General features: G+C 43.6%; 2 protein-coding genes and 1 long non-coding RNA gene across 3 annotated transcripts in view; 2 read left to right on the forward strand and 1 right to left on the reverse strand.

Moving 5' to 3' along the window:
• The window catches only part of LOC149287727 (uncharacterized), a 253,773-nt gene extending 239,176 nt beyond the window's left edge, over positions 1–14,597 (forward strand). Inside the window, exon 2 of the long non-coding RNA XR_016277443.1 lies at positions 14,382–14,597. This is a non-coding gene — a long non-coding RNA (uncharacterized LOC149287727). The remainder of the gene's footprint in view (positions 1–14,381) is intronic.
• The window catches only part of LOC149287725 (uncharacterized), a 415,509-nt gene that overhangs the window by 290,774 nt on the left and 99,504 nt on the right, over positions 1–25,231 (reverse strand). The gene's annotated exons all lie outside the window — the stretch shown is intronic.
• On the forward strand, positions 6,761–14,597 carry LOC149287735 (uncharacterized). Its single transcript, XM_089492484.1, has 2 exons — positions 6,761–6,818; positions 13,424–14,597. The coding sequence occupies exons 1-2, from the start codon at positions 6,770–6,772 to the stop codon at positions 14,071–14,073; spliced, it is 699 nt and encodes a 232-aa protein (XP_089348610.1). The 5' UTR covers positions 6,761–6,769; the 3' UTR covers positions 14,074–14,597.

Consider the following 25,231-nt stretch of genomic DNA (forward strand, 5'->3'; position numbering starts at 1 on the left):
TTCTTGTGACACTCTTTTCTGCCCCTTGGGTGAAGATGTTTAGTTTTCAGGGGTCATACATGGACCACTACTACCCCATAAATTCATGGGATGGGACCCAGATTTTCCCACATCATTAGAATGAATAATGCTTCCAGATTGCAAAAGGAATATGTGTGCATTAGTCGCCATTCCAAATATCACAGCAGTCAATTAACTTGTAAAAACCTAATTGGCTTTTTGACTAATTCTCAGTACTGTGATGAGAGATTGGAACCTACGTTTTATGTCATGTTTAGCTTTAACAAATGAAACAGAGGAAATCAAGGAGTGAAAATAATTATGAGGAGCGACAGGGGTGACAAAATATTTCTCGCCTAGCGCCGCAAAATACCTAGAGCCGGCCCTGGGAACAACTGTCCCCAAGCATCTCCATCTGGAATCTGCTTGAGAGCTAGGACTAGAACCACCACAATGCATTGCCCCCTATCCTCAGTTTCCTCAGACCCTTCTGGATGCCATGGTTGATGGTATCAAAAGTCGCTGAGAGATCTAAAAGCACCAGCAGGGTCACACTTTCCCTGTTGATATTCAAGTGGAGATCATCTACTAAGGCGACCATAACAGTTTCGACTCTGTATCCCATCCTGAAGCCAATTTGAAATGGTCTAGATACTCTGCTTCATCCAAGACAACTTGGAGTTGAAGAGCAACTGCCCTCTTAAGCACCTTGTTTAGAAATGGAAGATGGGAGACCGATCTGTAATTGTTCATGTCCAAGGGATCTAGGCAGGGCTTTTCCATAAACGGCTGTACCACTGCTTCTTTTAAGCAAGATGGACAATAGCCCTCCTTAAGAGAAGCATATCTCAGGTGAGTCCTAAGTGCCTCTCCTCCTTGGATGACCAGCCATGAAGGGCAAGCGTCCAGAGGGCAAGTTCTCTTCTTCACACTTCCAAGGAGCTTGTTCGTGTCCTCGATATTCACAGGTTCAAATTCACCCAGCATGGACACCTCACCTATAGCCTCTGCAATAATGCCAGTGTCCAATTTGGCTCTTATCTGAGAGATGTTCTCTGTGAAATAGTAATTTAAATTGTCACAGTGAGCTGTGGAAGGCTCTAATAGTGAGTTCTGGGGGGAAGGTGCCTGAGTCAGGTCCCAGATGTCCCCCCCCCCCCCCGACTTCAGCACTCCCTTTATGCTTTTCTTTCCTTGGCACTTTCACTCCATTCCTTCCTTCTTCTCCCTTAATATACATCCCTTCAAGGGAGTCCAAGGCCCTTTCAGCATGTTTCCAGAAACGGGGGGGGGGGGGGGGATACGTTCTGGGGCTGAGGGTCTCTCCGCTGGTCCTCCTCCACAGGCTTGTTTTGAAGGGAAAGGTATGTATGTTGGGGAGTGCCTAATCTGGAACCTGTGGGCCTTTAAGCCTAGTTCCCAGGTTGCTGGGGGGTGTCAGTCACCCCAGAAGGGGCTTTGGGATCCCTCCATCTCCCTCCTCTTGGCTTTGGCCTTTATTTGGGTCTTCTCTCCCCCCAGACAGAGCCCCATCCCCCCAGAGACAACTCCACCCCCCCGCCCCCCACCCCCGAATAATGTTGTTTCCAATGCTATTGAAGTACCTGGGCCCCAAGGCCATGCCTTTCTCCAAAGATCCCCCTGCCCTCTTTTCTCATAATAACCCCCCCAAGTACCTGGGCCCCAAGGAATCCCATAAGGAGGGGGCAGTGTTTTGTCCCAAGAGCAATGCTATGTACTTTGGGTGTACTAAGGCCTCTGGCTCTCAGAAACACAGCCAGAACAAAAGGCTTGTCCACAAATTTCTTAAGTTTTCAAAGGCTTTACTGGTTATAACACAAAAACATGAAACTGATCTCTTTTTTCTCAGTAGTCCTTCCTAAATACCTTGCTCTCTCTTCTTGGTGGACTCTTATCTTTCTTCTTCTGAGGACAATCTTTCTTCTTTTGTGGACTTATCTTTTTGTCAAAGGAAAATACTCTCTCCAGGTATGACTTGGCTGAAATCTTACTACACACTGAAACTAACTAGACAGCATAAGACCCTGGGATTTCCCAAAATCCTTGTCATTCTTAAAGCTGTAGATTTCTATTTCCCCTCCTAAACTGATACATAGAAAGCCTAATATAATCTCAACTAAATATATGTCTCAAGAGCATCAAAGATGCTCTGGAGGCATGACAATAATAATAATGTCTCTTGTCCACAAAACCACAGAGCCTTGTGAAAACTGAAAGACTAACAGAGATCCAAAACACACTATCCAGTTTGGGACTGTTTAACTCCTCTGGCTCAATGCTAGGGAGTTCTGGGATCTGTAGTTTTGTGAGACATTTAGCCTTCTCTGTCAAAGAGCTCTGGGGCCACAATAAACAACAATTCCCAGGATTCTCTAGCATTGAACAAAGGCAGTTAAAGCAATCTCAAAGTGGGTTATTTCTGCCGTGTGACTGGGACCTCTGTTAGTCTTTGAGCTTCCACAAGGCTTTGAGACCACTTTAGCTGCCCTGGCTCAGTTCTAGGGCATTCTGGGAAATGTTGTTTTGTGAGAAAGAGCTCTGGTGCCACAATAAACTACAATTCCCATGCATCTGAGGAAGTACGCTTAAGTCTAGGAAAGCTCACACTGCCAACTTTTCTTTCAGTGAGTCTCAAAGGTGCTACAAGATCTATCTCTCTATTATCATCACAATTATTATTATTATCATTATTAAATCCAAATGCAGCTGAAGAAATGGATTTAAATTGGCAACACTGATATAACTCTTTCTCTGGGGCTGTGATCTGGAACCTCAAACCAGGGAATCCTGGGAATTGTAGTTTGTTGTCACATGTATATATATATGTGTGTGTGTTTGACTGTATATATATATATGTGTGTGTGTGTGTATGTAATATATGTATATATTATGTGTGTGTATATGTGTGTGCGCATATATATAGATATAGATATATATAGAGATATAGAGATATAGATATATAGATATAGATATAGATATACCTTGAAGTCTGAAGAATAGCCAAGAAAATCCGACAAGAAAGAGGGCAAGGTAGGGCCTGAGGAAGAGGAGGGAGGAGAAGAAGGCTTAGAGGAAGGGCCTGAGGAGGAGGAGGAGGAGGAAGAAGTCTTAGAGGAAGGGCTTGAGGAGGAGGAGGAGGAGGAAGAAGAAGAAGTCTTAGAGGAAGGGCTTGAAGAGGAGGAGGAGGAAGAAGTCTTAGAGGAAGGGCCTGAGGAGGAAGAGGAGGAGGAGGAAGAAGGCTTAGAGGAAGGGCTTGAAGAGGAGGAGGAGGAAGAAGTCTTACAGGAAGGGCCTAAGGAGGAGGAGGAGGAGGAGGAGGAAGTCTTAGAGGAAGGGCCTGAGGAGGAAGAGGAGGAGGAGGAGGAGGAAGAAGGCTTAGAGCAGGGGTAGGCAACCTGCGGCCCGCGGGCCGGATGCGGCCCAGCAAGGCCTTGGGACCAGCCCCAGCCCAGTCCTGCCTCCGATTGTCGCTGGAGCCTTTGGCCTCTCGCGTGAGGGTGTGGGGCCTTTGGCCTATCAGGAGGAGGCGGGCAAGGGGGGGCAAGCGGGGGCAATTGTCTATAGAAGCCTCAGAAACATGCATTTATATTAACATTTTTTTTAAAAATCAGCAATTATTTACATGTCCTGAATATATTTTTTTTTAAAAAAGTGTCCTCCATTTGAAAAATTTGTCCTACATTTGTCTCGGTTTATTTATTTATTTAATTTTTTAAAAAAATATTTAATTATTTATTTTTTGGCTCCGGCCCCCCAGTTGTCTGAGGGACAGCAACCTGGCCCCCAGCTCAAAAAGGTTGCCTACCCCTGGCTTAGAGGAAGGGCCTGAGGAGGAGGAGGAGGAGGAGGTCTTAGAGGAAGGGCCTGAGGAAGAGGAGGAGGAGAAGGAAGAAGTCTTAGAGGAAGGGCCTAAGGAGGAGGAGGAGGAAGTCTTAGAGGAAGGGCCTGAGCAGGAAGAGGAGGAGGAGGAAGAAGGCGTAGAGGAAGGGCCTGAGGAGGAGGAGGAAGAGGAAGAAGTCTTAGAGGAAGGGCCTGAGGAGGAGGAGGAGGAGGAAGTCTTAGAGGAAGGGCCTGAGGAAGAGGAGGAGGAGGAGGAAGAAGTCTTAGAGGAAGGGCCTGAGGAGGAGGAGGAGGAAGAAGTCTTAGAGGAAGGGCCTCAGGAAGAGAAGGAGGAGGAGGAAGGTTGAAAGGAATAAGGAGAAGAAGAAACAACTCCTGGGCAGAATCCTTTTTGGTTGTTGCTTATTATTATTATTAAATTTAATTTATTTGTTTATAAAGACTTATTTATAAGGATAACCAGGGAGTTTCTATAGCATCACATTAGGAAAACATTTAGATGTTGTTAAGGCCTGGAAATGCTGTTTGGGGTCCCTTCCAACTTTCCAGCCCTTTCAGCCTCCATTTTCGGTTCCCTGAAGCCCTCAAACTGCCAAGTGATCAGGCAGAGGTGGCCATTTTGTGTCCTGGGGGCCATTTTGTGTCCTGGGGGCCATTTTGTGTGCTATTTGTGATAGTGGGGAATAATGTTCCGGAACCTTCTTTGAGGCCTCAGTTGAACAGAGGCTTCTCTTTCTCTCCTGAGGCTCCAGAGTCAGAAGGAGGCCAGGCTCCTTGGGCCAAAAGGAAGGAAGTGTGTCTCTTTGTGGGTCTTTTCTGAGAGGGTTTTCTTATTACAAAGCTCTGCTCCTTCTGGGGAACATGGGTTTTAAAAGGGATCAGAAATGGGGAGGATAGTTTTAATACAAGCCTTATTATTATTATTATTATTCACAAACATTGGGCTTTGGCTTCTAAGAGGAGGCTAGTCCCCCAAAAAAGGCCAAAAGTGGCTCCTTTGGGAGGTTTTAAAAGTCTCCCCAGTTTCCTTAATAATAGATTTTCAGGCAAGAAGGAAGCTGACATACCAGAATAACTCATATTACCAAGAATGATGTATACAATCATACAAACAAACAAGAACAACAAAAATAAGGTTTGGAGACTAAAAGAAATTACTTATTTTTTTAAAAGGAAAACCATTATTAGGAGGGTAAAAACAAGAATTGGGTGCTTCTACCCTTTTACAACCAACTCAGGCTGAATCTGCACTGCAGAAATAATCCAGTTCTGAAGTGAGTTAACTCTTCTGTTTCCATCCTATGGAATCCTGGGATTTGAAGTTTGTTGTGGAATGACAGCTCTCTGGCAGAGAAAGCTAAGTGTCCAAAGGTAAAATCCCAGGATTCCATAGCACTGAGTGGTTAAAGCGGTGTCAAAGTGTCATATTTTTATAGTGTGGATGTAGCCTTCTTGGAAAAGGGGCTGATGATGGAGAAAGCGCTGAGGAACTCTGGAGGTTTCAGCACATGATTTATTTATTTATGATGCACTCATTTCACATCTAGCTATGGGGACATAACCAGGGCCCTCTCCAATTCCCCACCACTCTAAGAAGGCATGGAATATCTGTTGTGAAGGGGAGCTGCAGTGAATCTATGCTAGGTCCAGGGGGCTTTGTTTGGTGCAGAGGGAGGAAAGGGATGCCCACCTCTGCATTGGCCCAAAGGAGGCATATGTCACCTGCGTATGTCACCAGGAGGATGCTGTTCTCTGTGTCTTTGAGTGCTGCAGGGTTTCTTGCCAAGCCAATCCTAACCCTGGTCCCTTTTCTCAGGAGCGTCATCTCAGACTCCTTGTACACGTCTTTGGGGCCTGTCTTTCTGGAAGTGACCCAAGTGCAGGACCACCAGGACCTCTGCCCACCTGATGGCCAACACAGAGGCCAACCAGAGGGAGTTGGGCTCCAAGAGAAGGAGGCTGCCGAGGTACAACAACTCTTTGGTGAGTCACTATCCTATTAGCTTCATCTGTGTCTCTGCTGTCCCAGTTTATGAAAGGAAGCAAATAAAATACTGCCCGAGTTTGGCAGAGACAGTCCTGGTTAATCCTCTGTCACCCCATTATTTTGGGGGCTTTTAAAATGTCCTGGGTTCTTTTTCCTCCTCCCACTTTCTGCCTTCTTCAGCTCACTTCAATTTCTGCATAAGGAGTGCAAAGGAGTTTGCACCACATCAACTCAAAAGTGGGGAGAGAAGAGGAAAGAAGGAGGGTATGGCCCTTCCCAGGAGGCTGAAGCAAAAGCAAACTGCTGTGCACTTCCTAGCGTGTGTGATCTTCCTCATAAACAACTTTGGCCATCTTTACTGCCTTCTGGGTTGCTTGTCCACATTTGTCTTGCTTTTGCAATCTGTGAAATGTTGGGGGCTATGGGAGAACATCTCTGGATCTAAATATGGGGTGGGCCCATTGGCCCTCAAGCTCACAGTGCTCCCCAGAACAGTTATTAAAAATGATGTTTGCCTCTCAAATGTGGCAAAAAATATCTAAATGCACCATAATTCTTTGGTGGCTAAATATACTGTATGTGTTGGGATAGTCAGTATCCTAATCCATCATTAATATCCCAAACATGTTCTCAATTATATTGTGTATTATAGTGTATATTATATATTATATTGAAAAGCTTCAAGACAAACTGGATTTCAAAGGCAGTAACTTTTTTCTTGCTGACAGAATTTAAAGTTTATTTCCTGGACTGAATTCTAAAGTGATCAAATAATATTTGGGATGAACCATGTGCTTTCCTCCCCTTTTGCTTAGTCACTCTGTGGATGAGGGCTATTTTCTGTTGCAGGTGACCTTTGCGGATGTGGCAGTATATTTCACTGAGGACGAATGGAAACTGTTGTCAAAGAAACAGAGACTTATGTACAATCATATAATGATGGAGAATTATGAGAACGTGGCCTCTGTGGGTAAGGAACCGGAATCCACTAGCATTATAGAATCATAGAGTTGGAATAGACCACAAGGGCCATCCAGTTCAACCCCCTTCTGCCATTCAGGAATACACATTCCAAGCACCATCCAGCCTCTGTTTAAAGACCTCCAAAGAAGAGGACTCCACCAAACTCTAAGGGAGTATTTTCCCAGCAGAGAAGGAGCCGAGCCTCCTTGATATTGGGGTAACTCCACCTCTATGGCACCTGGTAGGCAGGGAGATAAAAAACAAAGGCCAGGGGCTGCCCCCCGCCTCTATGGGCGGAGTTACCCCTTGCATCCCCAGTCTTCTTCCTGCCTCGCTCCTGCTAGGACGCATCTTCTACAGCTCTAAGCTTCTACTTTTGGATTGTTGCTCCTTGGCTCTCCTGGCTCATCTGACTCTTCCTCCCTACCTTTTTCCTACCTTAAAAAAAAAAAGATTTCCTATCCTCCCTTCTCCTTCCCTTCCTTTTTTCCCAACCCTTCTTCGAAGATGGATCTAGTCAGGGAGGACAGCCCTCAGGGAGAGCTGGTTTCCACCCTACCCGGGCCAGCCCCGGCTTTGCCGGCTGCGGGCCCTGGGTCTTCATCCTCGGATGGACCGGTGGAAGCGCGGCAGCAGCCGACAGAGGGGACCCCCCTCCCTTCGGCTGCAGAGGCCGCGGCCTCCCAAATGACCCGGCTAGGGTCCGTGCAGGGAGAGCCCATTCCCATCGACTCTGAGGACCCAGAGGACAACGTGAGTAACCCCCCTTCCCCTGGGACGGTGCGGTGGCTCAGGTCATTCATCCGCCGGGAGGCCCCATCCTTAGCCAGGGCCCACCGGACGGAGACCGACCCCACAGGGTTGCGCCCCTTCGGACCCGGCACACCAGGCTGGGGTGGGGGAATTTTCCTGGGGGGAGGGCCCCTCTGGATGTGGCCGGGCACCCTTCCCCCATTTGGCCCCCCGTCGGGCAGCGTTTTCCCCTTCCTCCCTGGCGACCTCCACTCCGCTGAGCCATCTTCTGGGGGCCGCCATCTTGGCGACGTCCACCTGCAGGGCCGCATGGCCCAGCATGGGGGCTGCCATCTTGGGGCGGACCCAGAAGTCCGCCAGGACAACCGCGGGCTATCCCATGGGGGCCGCCATCTTGGGGCGGACCCGGAAGTCCGCCAGGACAGCTGCGTGGCCCACCCTGGGGGCCGCCATCTTGGGGCAGACCCGGAAGTCCGCCGAGATGACCACGCGGCCCGCCTTGGGGGTCGCCATATTTGGGACGACCCGGAAGTCCGCCAGTCCAACCGCGTGATGCGCCATGGGGGCCGCCATGTTGGGGCGGACCCGGAAGCCCGCCATCTTGGCCAACCAGACTCAGTCGGCTCCCAGCCCCTCCAAGAAGGGGGCGACAGGCCCTCCGCCCACCAAAGCTCCTCCCATTCCGCCAGCGAGCCTTCCCAAAAGGCCCCACGGGGGAAAAAAAGGGGGGCTGCCTCCATTGTCCCTGATAGGAGGGCCAGGACTTCCAGTGAGGGTTCCGGGGGTCGTTGGGATCCGGCCTCGTCTGGATCCAGACCAGATGAAGGCAGTGACTCCTGCTCGGGTTCTGAGTCAGAGCAGTCCTATCGCCCCCCTGCCAAGAGGGCCAGACATGCTAGAGCCACCTCTAAACCGTTACGCCCCCGCTCCACCCATTCCTCCGAGGAGGAGTCCTCGAGGATTCCTCTGGATTCATCAAACTCTGAGCCTGAAGAGGGTGAGCTGTCCCTTGACGAGGGCGACAGCGCCAAGGACACTACCATGTCCTCGCGGTTGTTGAGGCCAGAGGATTATGCCCCACTCATCAAAAAGACCACTAAAACGCTGGGCATCAGCCTGCCTTCTAGTCAGCCAACCCCCCTCGAGTCAGATCTGCCCAGGGTCAGTGAGGACCTTTTCCCAGTCACAGCGCCCTCGGTCCAAGAGATCCCATGTCCCTCTAATATCATGCAAATTATTAAGGACGAATGGAATAGCCCCGCAGCTAGCAGACCCTCTCACAGCGTTACCAGAAAACACTATATCCTTCAGCCTTCTGTCATGGACAGGCTCAGGATCCCCGTAGTTGATGCCCCGGTGTCCGCCCTTGTCTCTTCGGCTGTCTTCAGCAGAGATGGCGAAGATACCCTCAGAAACCAGGAAGATAGAAGGGCTGAGGGCGCCCTCAAAAGGGCCCATGAGGCCATGTCTATAGCCATTAGGGCCGATACCACCGTCTCCATGGTCATGCATGCCAATCTCCAGTGGTCATGGGACCTACTTGATCTTCTCCCCAATGCAGATACCAGGGTTAGGCAGACAATCAATAAGATCATTAAGGCATCAGCCTTTGCAGCAGATGGCACACTCGATGCCATACAGCAGACCGCTAGAGCTCAGGCGGCGACCGTGGCGGTCAGACGCCAACTCTGGCTAAAAAATTGGAACGTGGACACTAAGTCCAAACAAAACCTAGCCTTTACTTCCTTCCTGGGCTCTAAGCTTTTTGGGGAATCTCTAGAAAGGACAAGAAAAAGGCATTGCCTTCAGCCAAGAAAAAAGAAGATAGGAGACAGTTTAGGAATCGCTCTGCCTATCATTCCTCTAGGCCCTTTTTTCCTGCTAGCTCCAACTCTAACTCCTTTCGAGCCAGGGAGCCCAGGTCTTCCAAGCCACGGTGGGGGGACTCCAAGTTCCCCAAACACAACAAACCCTCCTTCCCCACCAAGGAGGGAGGAGGTTCAAAGTCTGCTCGAAAAAACCAACAACAATGACGGGGTCCCTCCAGTAGGGGGCAGACTACAGGGGTTCGCACACATTTGGGAGACATCCACGTCAGACAAGTGGGTCCTCGACATGGTGCGCCACGGCTACAAACTAGAATTCTACACAAGACCTCACGACAGGTTCGTTCCGTCGCCAAGATCAAACGACCCCTCAAGACATCGCCTCCTACTGGAAGAAATCGATCGACTTTCATTCCCAAGGTTAATTCGGTCTTCCACTCATCACAAGACATCATTCTTCCCTCCTTCTGCCCTCGACCGTCCGAGGAATTAGAAAAGATTTGGCACACCCTGGATGTGCGTAGGGCAATCAGAATCTACCTAAAAAGGACTGCGAGTTTTAGAAAGTCGGAAACACTGTTCGTCTCTTTCCATCCAAGGTCCCAGGGTAAAAAGGTGTAGCTATCGACTCTGTCAAGGTGGATCAGGGAATGCATCAGTGCCTGCTACAAAGCCCTTGATCTGGTGCCGCCACAGGGCATCACCGCCCACTCCACTAGAAGCGCGGCCACATCAGCTGCCTTAACTACAAATGCCCCCCTGGCCGAGATCTGCAGAGCGGCCACGTGGAAGACCCCTTCCTCATTCATAAGACACTACAAGCTTGACCTTTTCCAGTCAGCCGAAGCAGCCTTTGGCCGCAGGGTGCTCCAACAGATCGTCCCTGATTTGTCCGTGGGATCAGCAGGCCCTCCCTGATTGGAGTTGGCTTTTGTAAATCCCAATATCAAGGAGGCTCGGCTCCTTCTCTGCTGGGAAATGGAACGTGGGTTCTTACCTGATTACGTCCCTTTCCAGCAGAGAAGGTCCGAGCATCCTTCCCCACCCTTGCTCTGCTGATGTTCGCGGACAATATCATCGGGCCTTCATATTTGTCTCTGTTTAGAGGTTCAAGTTGGGCTCATGTTAAGTTATGAGGTCCCTATTGACTGTTCTTCTCTACCGTGCTGGTCATTGACTGGGGATGCAAGGGGTCACTCCGCCCATAGAGGCGGGGGGCGGCCCCTGGCCTTTGTTTTTTATCTCCCTGCCTACCAGGTGCCATAGAGGTGGAGTTACCCCAATATCAAGGATGCTCGGACCTTCTCTGCTGGAAAGGGACGTAATCAGGTAAGAACCCACGTTCCAATTCCACTGTCAAAGAGCTCTTACTGTCCCAAAGTTCCTCCTAATGTTTAGGTGAAATCTCTTTTTCTGTGACTTGCATCCATTGTGGTGTCTCTTTTTCTCTGTAGCAGCAGAAAGCAAGCTTGCTCCATCCTCAATACGACCCTTTCCAATATTTAAACATGGATATCATATCCATTCTTAACTTTCTTTTCTCCATGGTAAACATACCCAGCTCTCTAAGCCGCTCCTCATAGGGCTTGATGGTTTCCAGATTCACCATTTTCCTTGCCCTCCTCTGGGCATGTTCCAACTTGTCAACATCCTTTTTGAATTGTGGAGGCCAGAACTGGACACAGGATTATTCCAAGTGAGGCCTGACCAAAGCTGAATAGAGTGGCACTATTACTTCCCTTGATCTAGAAACTATACTCATATTGATGTAGCCTAGAATCACATTGGCCTTTTTAGCCGCCACATCACATTGTTGGTCCATGTTCAACTGGTGGTCTACTAGGAGTCCTAGATCCCTTTCAAGCGTAGTTTAATTGTGATAGAAACATCCTGTAGAATATTTTAAGTTGTAGGTCAGTGAGGCACTATTGCTCTCCACTTTATAAGGATTCTTAATACCGCATTGTAAACTGCCAATTGTCAGAACCAACTTCTGTGGTTAATCCAGAATGGTATTGGTGTTTAGGGGGGGATTGTTAGTAGTTTAAATGCTAGTAGATTTAGGTAGTTGGTAAGTATAATGGGGCCTAGAACGGCTTGGGGAAAGGAAGCAGTTGTGGAGGCTCTTAACTGACTGGTTTTCCTTAAGTTCTTTACAAGTGGGTAAGCCTGCCAGAAGAGATCCGTCTTAAGTGCTTTCTCGAAAGCATCCAAGGTGGTGATAAGACAGATCTCATTCAGCAAGTTGTTCCATAACTTGGGGGCCATGGCTGTGTACGCTCTGTGAGAAGTTGTTAAAGGTAATAACCAACACTTAGTATTGTGCCCGGAAGCTAATTGGCAGCCAATGTAGGGATACCGGTGTTATATGGTCTGACCTAGATGTTCCAGTGACCAATCTGGCTGCCGCGTTTTGAACTAACTGAAGCTTCCCAACTTGGAACAAAGGTAGCCCCATGTAGAGCACTGAACCTAAGAACTGAACTCGAAATCAGGCCCTTGTTTTCATACATATTAAGGGTTCCATTTAGCAATTATGAGCAATGTCTATGAAGAGAGGAAAGAGTAACAAAAAAATTCCTTTTTCTCTGATGTTTCTTTTCCAACCTGAGCTTGCTTAGTTCCATGGTTGATTCCAGAGGTCCTTTGTCACTCGAAATGCTGGAGTCTGGGGAGGACAAACCCAAATGTTATGCTTTTAGGGGAATTTCATACTTAGCTCAAAGGAGAGATTGAGGCAACAGTGACCTCAGGATTCATCCCAACTATACCAGGCCTGAAAGAACACAGAACTCCAGAGGCATTTCAAATAGGTTTTTGTGTTTTATTTAGGGGAAAAGCAAAATATATGCATACACACACATATACACATATAAGTGTTCACGCACACACACAAGAACTGGGTAACAAAGGTGGGAGTGGTAAATAGTGTAAAGCTTTGCTAATGGTAATACATTACCTAGATGGATCTTGATCCCAATTGCTGAGGGTCCAGGAAGGGGAGAGAAGTGAATAACTCCAATGGCAACTGGGGCTGTAGTGAGGTGTTTAGCAATGTACACCAATGGACTGTCTGTCTGCAACTGGACTTACGCTGAAGAACAGCCAGTTGGGGTTGATATTTATACTGAAATTGTTGCTTGGGGGCAGAAACAGAGCGTTCAAAGAGGTTTAAAATGTTTTAGAATGATTCCTGGGTGGGGAAAGTACTGTCTGAAACTGAAATGAATGTAATGGGTGCTTGGTAGAAATACTTCAACCAAAAAAGATTGTCACACCCACTCTTAGGTCCTTCATGGCTCTGAATTCTGGTCCCATTCACAAGCCAATGTATAGCACAGTCTGAAGACAACACTCCCAGAGCTCAACAATAACAGAGTACAGAAGCAAATCTCCAGATATAGGTATTGGCAATGCACTAACCACTTTCCACACTTAAAAATAACTCAGAGACACAGTTGATTTCCTCCAAGTCCTTGGAGGTTCTTTATCTTGAGTTGCAATAGAAAACAAATATTTACCAGTTTTCCTCTCTGACTTCCATCAACTTCACAATCTCTTGTGCACACAACTCCAACCCACATCAATCCGCATGTGAGCTGTATACTGTATTGGTTGTGAGTCATCTCCTGGTGCCACACAGCATGAAGCATCTTCTGCAGTTAGCTTGCATCATGCCATGTGCTCTGACTCAAGACTCTATGGCAGTCTCACAGGAAATGATGCCACTTTTCAATTAAATAGTTTTACATATATTTAAAGGTATATATTTCAACTGCCTGACTATCTGCTTCTACTGATTTCCTCATGGCAGTTCCCCTTCAATCTCTTCTTTGGTAGTTCCTATGTGTAAGGATACAATCATTATATGGATTTGGGGCATCCAGAACAGCGTCATGCTCAGGTCACTCTCACCAACTTTATTAAGTTAATCTCAAATAGGGAGGGGTGAACGTGGGGCTAAATCTTGGGACAAGACTTTCCTCTCTTAACACTGAGATTCAGTCTTGTCTGTCATTGTCCTCCTTTACAGAAGAATTTGTCAGTCACGAGAGAATCCACACAAGAAAGAAGTCACATAAATGCCAGCATTGTGGGAAATATTTTGCTTACAAGTCAGTCCTTGTAAAGCATCAAAGATTCCACACAGGAGAGAAGCCATACAAATGCCAGCATTGTGGGAAATGTTTTTCTCAGAAGTCAAGCCTAGTGACACATCAGAGAGTCCACACCGGAGAGAAGCCATACAAATGCCAGCGTTGTGGGAAATGTTTTTCTTCAAAGTCAGACCTAGTGATACATCAGAGAGTCCACACCGGAGAGAAGCCATACAAATGCCAGCGTTGTGGGAAATGTTTTTCTTCAACGTCAAACCTAGTGAGACATCAGAGAGTCCACACAGGAGAGAAGCCACACAAATGCCAGCATTGTGGGAAAGATTTTTCTTGGAAGTCAGACCTAGTGATACATAAAAGAGTCCACACAGGAGAGAAGCCATACAAATGTCAGCATTGTGGGAAATGTTTTTCTTCAAAGTCAGACCTAGTGAAACATCAGAGGGTCCACACAGGAGAGAAGCCATACAAATGCCAGCATTGTGAGAAATGTTTTTTGTCGAAGTCAAACCTACTGAGACATCAGAGAGTCCACACAGGAGAGAACCCACACAAATCCCAGAATTGAACAAACATTATATTTGTAAAGAAGCATTACAAAGAATATATTTTTAATCCTGTGGTGATAAGAAAAGGCCCTTGTGATTTTGTGTGTTAGGTTTGTGTGTCCATATGTCTGTTTATGTTTTGTTAAGTTGAGGTTTTAATTCTATTAGTATAGATTATTGCTTTAGTTCATAAACTTGACTGGGGATTATGGGTGGTGGAATAGGTTAGCTAGACAGAGGGGTGGGATTTGTTGCAGCTGATTAGAATAGTTTTGGAATGACAGCTTTTGTAATTTGTGGGATGTTGGCTGAAGAAAGTTGGGGGCAGGTATTAACAGAAAGGGCTAGTTTCTGCGAATGACAAAGGGGCCTTGTTACCTGTGGGGCATAGACTGTGGGAATTGGAGGTGGGGGCTAGGTTTGGAAGAGGGTGATGTTTTAGGTTTTGGGGTTTTAATGTATTGTTTAGCTTTGGGAGGGCAGTTCTGATTTAAATGCTGAATTTCTGATTATGTGTTCTGAATAAAGTTCTTTGCTGTTTCAACACATTGGACTCTTTGATGCACAGAAGTTCTGAATTTGCCCAAAACTGACCCTTTCTTCTCTCTTCAGTCCTCAGCTCCATTCACAGCCATAAAAAAGAGGCAAACACACACACACACACACACACTCTCTCAAAAAGACAGAGCTATATGTACAAAGCAGAGCCTTCCCAGGCTTTCCCTCCTGAGTCCAGCTCCGCAGCTTGGGCTCCATTCCGGAATGAAGAAAAAAAGGCCGTAGTCCTTCCCTTCTTCCAAAGGCCAAGTGGAATAAACAGCAGCAGCAGCAAGGGCCTTACAATCCCTGCACATACTCAGGAGCGGCCTTTGGGGCATCTGCGCATACACACTCTCAGCCCCTTAAGCTGCTGCCCTCGCAGCCTGCTGTGAGGGAGGGAAGTGGGGAGAGCCCTTGGTCATTTGGAGGAACCTCCCAGTTCGGGGACCATGCTGAAAGGGCCTTGGGCCCCCTTGAAGGGATCTACGTTAAAAGAGAAGAAGGAAGGAATAAAGGAGTGAACGTGTCAAGGGAAGAGAAGCATAAAGGGACTGCTGAAGCTTTCTGGGATCTGACCCAGGCACCTTCCCCTCAGAATCCACAGCTCACTATGATGGTTTAAATGACTATTTCACAGATAATATCTCTCAGATAAGAGCCAAATTGGACGTCAGCATTATTGCATAGGCTGTATGTGAGGCGTCCAGTGACTGAGTAAGATCATAGTGGATCAAATTGAATCTGAGTACTGAGGATGTGGACAAGCTCCTTTTAAGTGTGAAGAGGAGAACTTGTCCTCCCGACCCTTGCCCTTTTTATATCACCTGAGATATATCATAGATGCATCTCTTAGGAAGGTCTATTTTCCATCATGCTTAAAGGAAGCGGTGTTACGGCCGTTTATGGAAAAACGCTCCCTAGATCCCTTGGAGATGAACAATTACAGACCAGTCTCCCATCTTCCATTTCTAACCAACATAATTTTGAGGGCAGTTGCTCTTCATCTCCAAGCGGTCTTGGATGAAACAGATTGTCTAGACCCATTTCATACTGGCTTCAGGATGGGATACGGAGTCAAAACTGTTATGGTTCCCTTAGTAAATGATCTTTGCTTCAAGGGGGAATGTAACTTACCAAACGTTAAGCTGTATTATTATGCAGCTTGTCTCAAATGGTTAGAAGAATGGTTCAAATTAGAAAACAAGAATTTATTCAATATAGAAAAAGCTAACCTGAATCTTGGTATACATGCATATATGTGGTATAGAAAACCAAAAGATAATAATGCTTTTAACCATCATGTTATAAGAAGATCATTGCTTAAAGCATGGTACAAAATGAGACATCAATTTTGGGTGTCACTGCAAGAAGCCTATTACAATAGAACAAAGGACAAAGATACTTCATGGCTAAGATATGGAGATTTAATAAATAAAACACCAGAAGGAAAATACAATATGAAATCTATGGAAGAACTTAATGAAAGAGGAAACATGAAGGATTGGTTTTTATACAACCAATTAAACAATCGTTTTAAGGCAGACAATAAAGCTCCTGAGTTAACGATGGATAACAATTAAATAGATAAAATTATGATGGACCCAAAAGGTAAACACATTTCCAAATATTATAAAGTATTAAAAGAAAGAGATCTAGAGGGTGAAATTATTAAACACAGCATGGTAAGATGGGCACCTGATATAAATAAAACTATAACTATAGAGGAATGGGGAAAATCATGGAAAGGAACAAATAAATTCACTCTGTGCCAAAAGTATAAAGAAAATGATATCAAAATGTTATTCAAGTGGTATCTAACCCCCCAAAAACCCACCAGAGATACAAAACTGGCAATACTAAGAGCTGGAAATGCGGGGAACCTGAGGGAAGCTTCTTTCATATTGGTGGACATGCATTAAAGCTCAAGGATTCTGGCAAAGGATTCATGGAACCATCCAAAACATTCTGGATATAAATATTCCCTTTGAACCAAATTCATTTTTACTAAACATGACACACAACATAAAGTCAGTAAAATACAATAGAATTGTTTTATATATGGTCTCATGTGCAAGGATCTTATTTGCTCAAGTTTGGAAATCTACAATTACTCCTTCTATCGAAGATTGGTTGATTAAGATATATGAAGCTAGAAATATGGATGTAGTATCTGCTTTACTAAGAGGGAAACCAAAAGGATATTTAGAAATGTAATGCAGTTGTCTTAAAACATTTGAAGAAACGGATGATAACACTCCGTTAAATTAATAGTTAATGTTTGGTCGATATTTGGTAATTTAAATACTATCATGGGAATATCTCAGTGTAATAAACATTTTTGAAAGTCAAAAAAGGAAGACCCACATCATTGTTGTGGGGAGCGCCACACACCGAGTTGCTATAGTCACCTTCTGCATTGCTCCTGGCCTTGCTGCAGGTGAGCGATTGACAGTTTGAGGGTGGCGACATGCTCCAACGCTGCAATGGTAAAAGGAAGTGTTTAGACTTTGCTTGTTGTTTCTTGCTCCCTTCACCCTTAAATGTAGGGGCCATTCAGACTACATTTTACCCTGGTTCCCAAACCAGTTTAAAAGTTGGAAGTACACACTCGCGCTGATTATAACACAATTTGATCAGGGGCTTGCGCAAGAGATCCAGGGCAAATCCCCCCTAGCGTGGCTTTACTGAAAGTGGACTATTGACCCTTTCTTTTTGGAAACAACCGGCTCTTCCCTGCTGCCGGCAAATATGAACTCAGCCCCGGTCATGATCGGGTCAAGTTCAGGGGGTTGATTCCCCTGATTGAGGTCAAGGGTAGTAGGAACTTGTTTCCGGGGAGATTCAATATGGGGGAACCCGGATCTGCCCAATTCTATCCAGGGCAAATGAGGGAGTGGGAATGAGGCCTTTGTGAAGGTGGAGGGAATGACCTTCCTGGTGCTGGCCCTCCAGGTGAGCGATGCATTGGGCAAGGAGTCCCTCTCCTCATCGCCTGCAGCCTCTGGTTCCCCTGGAGGCAGGGCCTCTTCTCCAGCATCACCTGGAACAAGGAACCAGAACAATGGACAACAACAGACAAATAAGAGAAAACACAAGATTAGTATTAAACATATTGGAATTCTATGAAAAACACAACGAAAGAGAATTAGGCTTATTATTAGTAGATCTAGAAAAAGCATTTGACACAGTTTGTTGGGAGACACTTTTTGAAATTTTAGGGAAATTGGAATTAGGCACCAAGTGTATAGGATGGATTAGAGAAATATATAAAGACCAAAAAGCAAGAATTATGGTGAACGGCGAAAAATCCAATTTTATCAAAATTAACAGGGGTACACGACAGGGCTGTCCCCTCTCCCCGTTATTATTTATACTTACAATTGAAAGACTGATTAAAATGATCAAGGATAATGACCATATCCAAGGTTTAAAAATAAAAAAAACACGAATACAAAGTGCGGGCTTTCGCCGTTGACCTTGTAATTTTTTTAAATGACCCGTGTAAAAGCGCAATAGAATTAGTAAAAAAAGTTGAAGAATTTGGAGAAATAACAGGTTGTAAGCTAAATAAAGATAAATCCACGATATTAACTAAAAACATGTCTCCAGACAAAGAAAGGGAATTATCAGAAATGTTAAAGATTAAAATAGAAAAAAACACAAAATATTTAGGAATAACAATATCTAACAATCTGAATGAGCTATTCGACATTAACTATAAAAAAACATGGAAAGAAATTAAATTGAAATTGGAGAAATGGAGAAAATAAAATTTATCATTCATGGGGAAAATAGCAGCAATAAAAATGATGGTTCTTCTGAAAATTTTATATCTATTCCAAACACTCCCAATCGTAATCAAAGACAACTTTTTCAAAATCTGGCAAAGAGATTTAAGTCATTTTATTTGGCAAAAAAAGAGACCTAGAATTAGATTAAAAACAATGCAAGACTCAATAGAGAGAGGTGGATTAGGCCTACCAAATTTAAAATTATATTTTGAGGCATGCAGTTTAATGTGGATCAAAGAATGGATTTTGCTAAAAGATGAAGAACTATTAGAGATCGAGGGTGACAAAGTAATATTTGGATGGCATGCTTATTTGGGATACGATAAAATAAAAGCAAATAAAGATTTTAATTTACATTACATTAGAAGGTCACTACTCAAAACATGGAATAAATATAAATTTAGAATTATGGCAAAATGTCCTACTTGGCTTTCCCCCAGGAAGCTATTCAAAAATCAGAAACGAGACAAAAAACAGAATGGCTAACAGATTCAAAACTATTAAAAAAAGACAAAAAGGAAAGTGTAGAATTCAAAACACAAAAGGAACTCTTTGAGGAAGGGATAAAATTAGATTGGTTTAGATACTGGCAGATAAGAGAAAGATTCAAAGTGGATTCCAAAATAGCAAATTTTGAGGCCGAATCTAATGAATTTGGGAAAATAATAGAAAAAGAAAACCCAAAATGGATATCAGAATTTTACAAATTATTGCTTAGTTGGCAGCAAGAAGAAGAAGTAATAAAAGAAAATATGATACAATGGGCAAAAAATATTGGTTATCCTCTAAATTTAGATAGATGGGAAGCGGTGTGGAAAAAGAGATTAAAATATTCGGCCTCACATAATTTGAGAGAAAGCTATTATAAAACCTATTTCCGGTGGTACTTAACGCCAGAAAAGATATCCAAGATTTATAAATCAACAAACAATTTATGCTGGAAATGCCAAAAAGAACCTGGAACTTTATATCATTGCCTCTGGTCATGTAAATTAGTTAAGAATTTCTGGAAAAGGGTATACGAGACGATAAACCTGACTCTACTTTCCTATTAAATATGTGGGAAGAGGATGTAGACAGAAGACATGGGAAGGTTTTGTATTATCTAATATCAATGGCGAGATTGGCTCTAACGCAAAAATGGAAAGGGAAAAAGTTTCCAAGCAAAAAAGACTGGCTAATGAAAGTTTACGATGCAATAGAAATGGATAAAATGACACAATTGCTCAGAAATCAATCTCTAGAGGAAGTAAATGAAGAATGGGCGAAAGTTTTGGAAAGTTTGAACAAGGAATGGGGAAAGATAGCAACAATTAGCTTTTGTAAATAATAGTAATAAATAAAATAGTAGAGTACACATATCATTTCTAGTAGATTATAAGAGTTGGAGAGTTAAGATGTAATGAAAAATCTCGACGACCTAAAATAATAAAAGATATTAGATGGGTTTAAAACGAATTACGTATAGGATCAATAAATAGATAGCAGTAAGATCAAGAATAAGCGGAAAGGGAAGATTTATAAATCATACCATCGCTGTGGATGGACCTTTGAAAGGAAAATAATAACGATATCATAAATCTGAAGTAAGTTCAAAAGGGTGGAAAACCAAAACAACTATACCCAATAGGATCAGAGAGAGAAGTCTGGTAAGAATGGGATGAGAGATGGTGGAAGAGTGGAAGAGGGAAGAGAATGAATGAATGAAGGTAAAGTAGGTGTTGGAAGGTGAGTGTATGTAGTAAAGATAGGAGAGAAGAGGAGTGGTGAAGGTAATTAGACGGGAGGAAGAGAAGAAGGGATCTAAGGAGAGGATGGAAGAAGTAGAAGGTAACAGTAGGAAGGAGTTCAACTAAAACAGAAGGAACAAGGAGGGATGTAACGGAAGACAAGAGGTAAAGGGGAAACAAAAACACTAAAGAAAGAAGATAAGATACAACATCTAAACTTTATGGGAATAGAGAAAGACTCACTTCTCCAACACGTAAATATATATATGTATATATATATCTGTACATGTATATCTCCCCCCTTGGGTTACGTAATCCTTTCTAGATCTCTGCTCTGTCCAATTTCCTCTTGATGTACAACTCGATATAAGGACTAGTGAGTCTGTACCGAGATACATTTGTTATTGTTGTTGTGTGTTTTTAATTTTCAATAAAAAAATTAATAATAATAAAAAATAAAATCATATTGTACAGACAATCACAGAGGAATAAGCACAACATTAAATCCAATAACAATAGTAAATGCAACATTGAGATGCCTATAGATCTATATTCTTGCATTTCCTCATGGTTTGTTGTTAACTTTCTGAAAGCTTAATTTTTAAAATTTTCTTCAAATATCCTTTATTTATGAGAAATTACAATCATTGATATCTACAGATCCTTTTCAAAAACAGATAATAAAACATACCCATCCTAAATTACTTCTGATATATACATTATGTACATCTTTGAATACTACTATATTATCTAATTCTAGCTATCTCTTCCTAAGGCTAATTACCATTATCCTCCATTACCTCCTAAACTACATCCACTAGCTCCTATCTTTTTTCTTTTATGACTTTCCATAGAATCCTTTTCCTATTAATATGAAATCCTAAACTTCCTTTAATTACCCCTTTAGAGTGTTACCCCCCGGAACTAATTTCTCCTTCATATACTGTTCGCTTATACTTCAAGCCCCGTCTGTATTGTAACCGCTTTTTCTCTCTGTAAGTATTCCTTCCGAGGTTTCCATACTTTGTAAAATTTATTCAAGGTGCCTTTCCTGAGTAGTGTAGTCAGTTTGTCCATCTCTAAATAATCCATGACTTTCAGTCTCCATTCATCTATCCTCGGACTTTCCTCCACTTCCCAATATTTGGCGAATGATACTCTTGCCGCCACGATCAGAAAGAAAAGCAATTTTTCATTTTCTTTATCCAAATCTAAAGTGTCTGTCAAGTTTAAGAGATACAGCTTAGGTCCGGCTTTTTCTCTAATGTTAATTATTTTTCCAATCTCTTTATGTATCTTCCTCCAATATTTTTGTGAATTACTACAGCCCCACCAACAGTGTAAGTATGTTCCTACTTTTGTTTTGCATTTCCAACACTTATTTCTATTGTTTTTGAACATTTTGATATTTTATATGGTGTTAAATACCACCTATACATTGTTTTGTATACATTTTCTTTTAACATTACACATTGTGTATATTTAATTTTTGTCTGCCACAAATTTTCCCAATGTTCCAATTGAATCTGTTCCTTCAAATCTTGTGCCCATTTAATCATAAATTCCTTGACTGTTTCTTGTTCTAATTCATACTTTCTAATTAAATTGTATAATTTGGAAATTTGTTTTGTGGGGTCTTCTATTATTTTTTCTGATTCTCTCTCGACCGAACCAATTCCACCTTAATATCCGTTAGAAATCTCTCCCTCAACTGTCTGTAGGTGAACCAGTTGCATGAGAGAGAAGCCTTCTTCAATCAACTCTTCCTGAGTTTTCATAACTCTCTCCCATTCTTGAAGTTTAGAGATATCCTTATATGCCACCCAGGGATTTTTTTTTTTCAATGCCTCTCTCTTAAATAGTGCCTCATTAGACGAGGTCCAAAGTGGTAATTGGGGACACCATCTATTCCTGTATTTATTCCAAATTCTTAAAAGGATTCTCCTGATTATGTGATTATTAAAATTTGCATCTATCTTAATTTTGTTGTAGAATAAGTATCCGTGAATCCCAAATTTTAAATCCATTTTTTCCAAATTTATTATTCTTTTATTTTGAAGTTTAACCCAGTCCAATACCCAATCCAACACACAGGCATGGTAATACCATTTTAAATTCGGGAGGGCAAGACCCCCTCTAACCACTGATTCTTGTAGTACTTTTGTTTTTATTCTTGCTTTTTTCCTATCCCAAATGAATTTAGAAATTTCTTTTTCCCATTTCTTAAAAGTCAAGTCATTGCCAATTATTGGGAGAGTTTGAAATAAAAATAAAAATTTGGGAAGCACCGCCATCTTAATTATTGCTATCTTACCCATCCACGAAATATGTAATTTAGCCCATTTTTCCAAATCTAATTTGATACCTTTCCACATCGTTTCATAGTTGTTCTTAAATAATTCTATATTTTTGATATTAATATTACCCCTAAATATTTTACTTATTTAACTATATTGAAACTTGATTTTTCTTGTAGGGACTTCCTTTCTTCTTTATTCAGATTCATCGTCAAAATGCTTGGTTTTTCTATATTTACATGATAACCCGCTACTTTTCCAAATTTCCTTAATATTTTTAAAATATGTTCAATGCTCTCTTCTGAATTTGAAATAGTCAGGACCAAATCGTCTGCATACGCACCTAATTTATACTCTTCCCCCTTCAGTTTAAATCCTTCAATTGATTAATCTTCTCTTATTTTGTTTAACAGTACCTCCAGGAAAATTATAAATAGCAGTGGAAAGCTTAATAAATTGTTATTATTACATTTTTGAGACTCCATTATAAACATTTTCCCCGATTTGATTTCTTTCCAGTCAGTTCCACCTGTAATGGTTGAATCTCATTTCATCTCGAAATAGTTTAATGTGTAATATCTTCCCTATGCACAAGTTGAGAGGTTCAAGTATCAAAGAGAAGCTCTTCAAAGGGTCCATTTTGAGTCTGGCTAAAAGAAAAAATCAAACCAGGAGTACTTTTTTGGGCTATGTGGCCATGTTCTAGAAGAGTTTATTCCTGACGTTTCGCTGATATCTGTGGCTGCCATCTTTAGAGAATGCTGACCTGGAAGAGAATGGGTATACACACACACACACACACACACACACACACACACACACACACACTGTGTGATCCTGGGTAAGGAGAAGTGATTCCCATGTTAATCTGTGTATTGCTCTGTTATTGATGGCCTGGCTTCAGGGTTGGGGGATATCACCAGTGTGTGCATTACAGTTTTCAGTTCTTCAGGTTCCAGGAAGGGGTGCAGTTAGCGTATCAACTGAAGCTAATAACAGGCATTCATGGCCATCATATCTATCTGAGCCAACGTCTGGAGCGATGGATCCAGGAGCACCCCTAAACTGCAAACACAGTCCTTTAGGGGAAGTGTGACCCCATCCACAGATGGATTGCAGGTGACAAACCTCCATATCTGGATTAGGATCTCCAACAACGAGCAGCTCCGTCTCATCTGGATTCAGCTTCATTCTGCTTTTCCTCATCTAGACCTTTACTTTCTCAAGACATTCATTCAGAGGGGAGATGTCTTCCTTAGTTGACACTGAGGCAGCCAGGCTGGTCGCCGGAAAAAATAGGAGTGACCGAATAACACCCATCCTAAAATCTCTACACTGGCTGCCTATTCGTTTCCAGGCACAGTACAAGGTGTTGGTTACTCAACTACAAGGCTGACTCAACTGCCCCCTCCCCTGAACCCTATTTTAGAACCATTGATAGCCTGCTGTGATGAATTTAACAACTTCTTCACGGATAAAATCTCTCAGCTGAGGGCTGATCTTGACGCCAGTATTTTGCCAGAACCTATAAGAGAGGTATCCAGAGACTCTGTGGACTCTATTAAACTGGATCACTTTGAGTTTGTGAGTATCGAGGAAGTGGACAAGATTCTTCAAAGCGTAAGGAAGACGACTTGCTCTCTCGATCCCTGTCCTTCATAGTTGGCAGCTCAAAGAGGAACGGCAGTTACTTCCATGCTCCGCTGTATAATTAATTCATTCTTCAGGGAGGGACAATTTCCATCAAGTCTAAAGACAGCAATAGTAAAACCATTACTAAAAAAGCCCTCCCTGGACCCCCTATCCCCGAATAACTATCGACTGGTATCACTGCTGCCTTTCCTGGGGAAGGTGATCAAGAGAGCGGTTGCTCTCCAGCTTCATGGGATCTTGGAAGAAACAGATTTTCTAGACCCATTTCAAACCGGCTTCCGGGCGGGCTATGGAGTTGAGATGGCCATGGTTGCCTTAGTCGATGATCTCTGTCTGGGCATGGACAAGGGAAGCGTGTCCCTGTTAGTGCTTTTGGACATCTCAGCGGCTTTCGATACCATCAACCATGGTATCCTTCTGGAACGCCTGGGGGAGTTGGGAATCGGAGGCACTGCACTCCAGTGGTTCCGTTCCTACCTCTCGGGTATATTCCAGATGGTGCAGCTGGGGGACGTGTGCTCCAACAGGAGGGCACTTACATCTGGTGTCCCTCAGGGAGACATTCTGTCCCCCATGCTATTTAACATCTACATGAAACCGCTGGGTGAGATCATCCGGAGACACGGGGCGCGGTGTTATCAGTATGCTGATGACACCCAAATATGTTTTTCTGTGTCTCCGACTGATGCAGTGACTAGGGTTGGCATCTCTCCTCTAAATGCTTGTCTGGAGTTGGTAATGGGCTGGATGAGGGAAAACAAACTCAGTCTGAATCCAGAGAAAATGGAAGTACTTGTGATAGGCTCTCCTGGTCGGGGTGAGGTAATTTGTCCACTTGTCCTGAATGGGGTCATGCTTCCCCTGAAGGACACAGTTCGCAGTCTGGGGGTGCTCCTGGATTCGTTGCTCCACTTGACTTCTCAGGTGGATGCGACGGTCAGGGGCACCTGTTATCAGCTTCGACTGATACGCCAGCTGCGACCCTACCTCGACCGGGGGGACCTTGAAACTGTGGTACATGCTCTGGTAACCTCTCGATTGGATTTCTGCAATGTGCTCTAAATGGGGCAACCCTTCTACCAAACTCGGAAGCTTCAAATAGTTCAAAATATGGCAGCCAGGTTGGTCTCTGGATGTTCCAGGGCCAACCACATAACACTGATTCTG

Source organism: Sceloporus occidentalis, unplaced genomic scaffold (genome assembly GCF_023333645.1).
Source record: "Sceloporus occidentalis isolate IW3139 unplaced genomic scaffold, rSceOcc1.0.p SCAF_57, whole genome shotgun sequence".
Taxonomy (NCBI): Eukaryota; Metazoa; Chordata; class Lepidosauria; order Squamata; family Phrynosomatidae; genus Sceloporus; species Sceloporus occidentalis.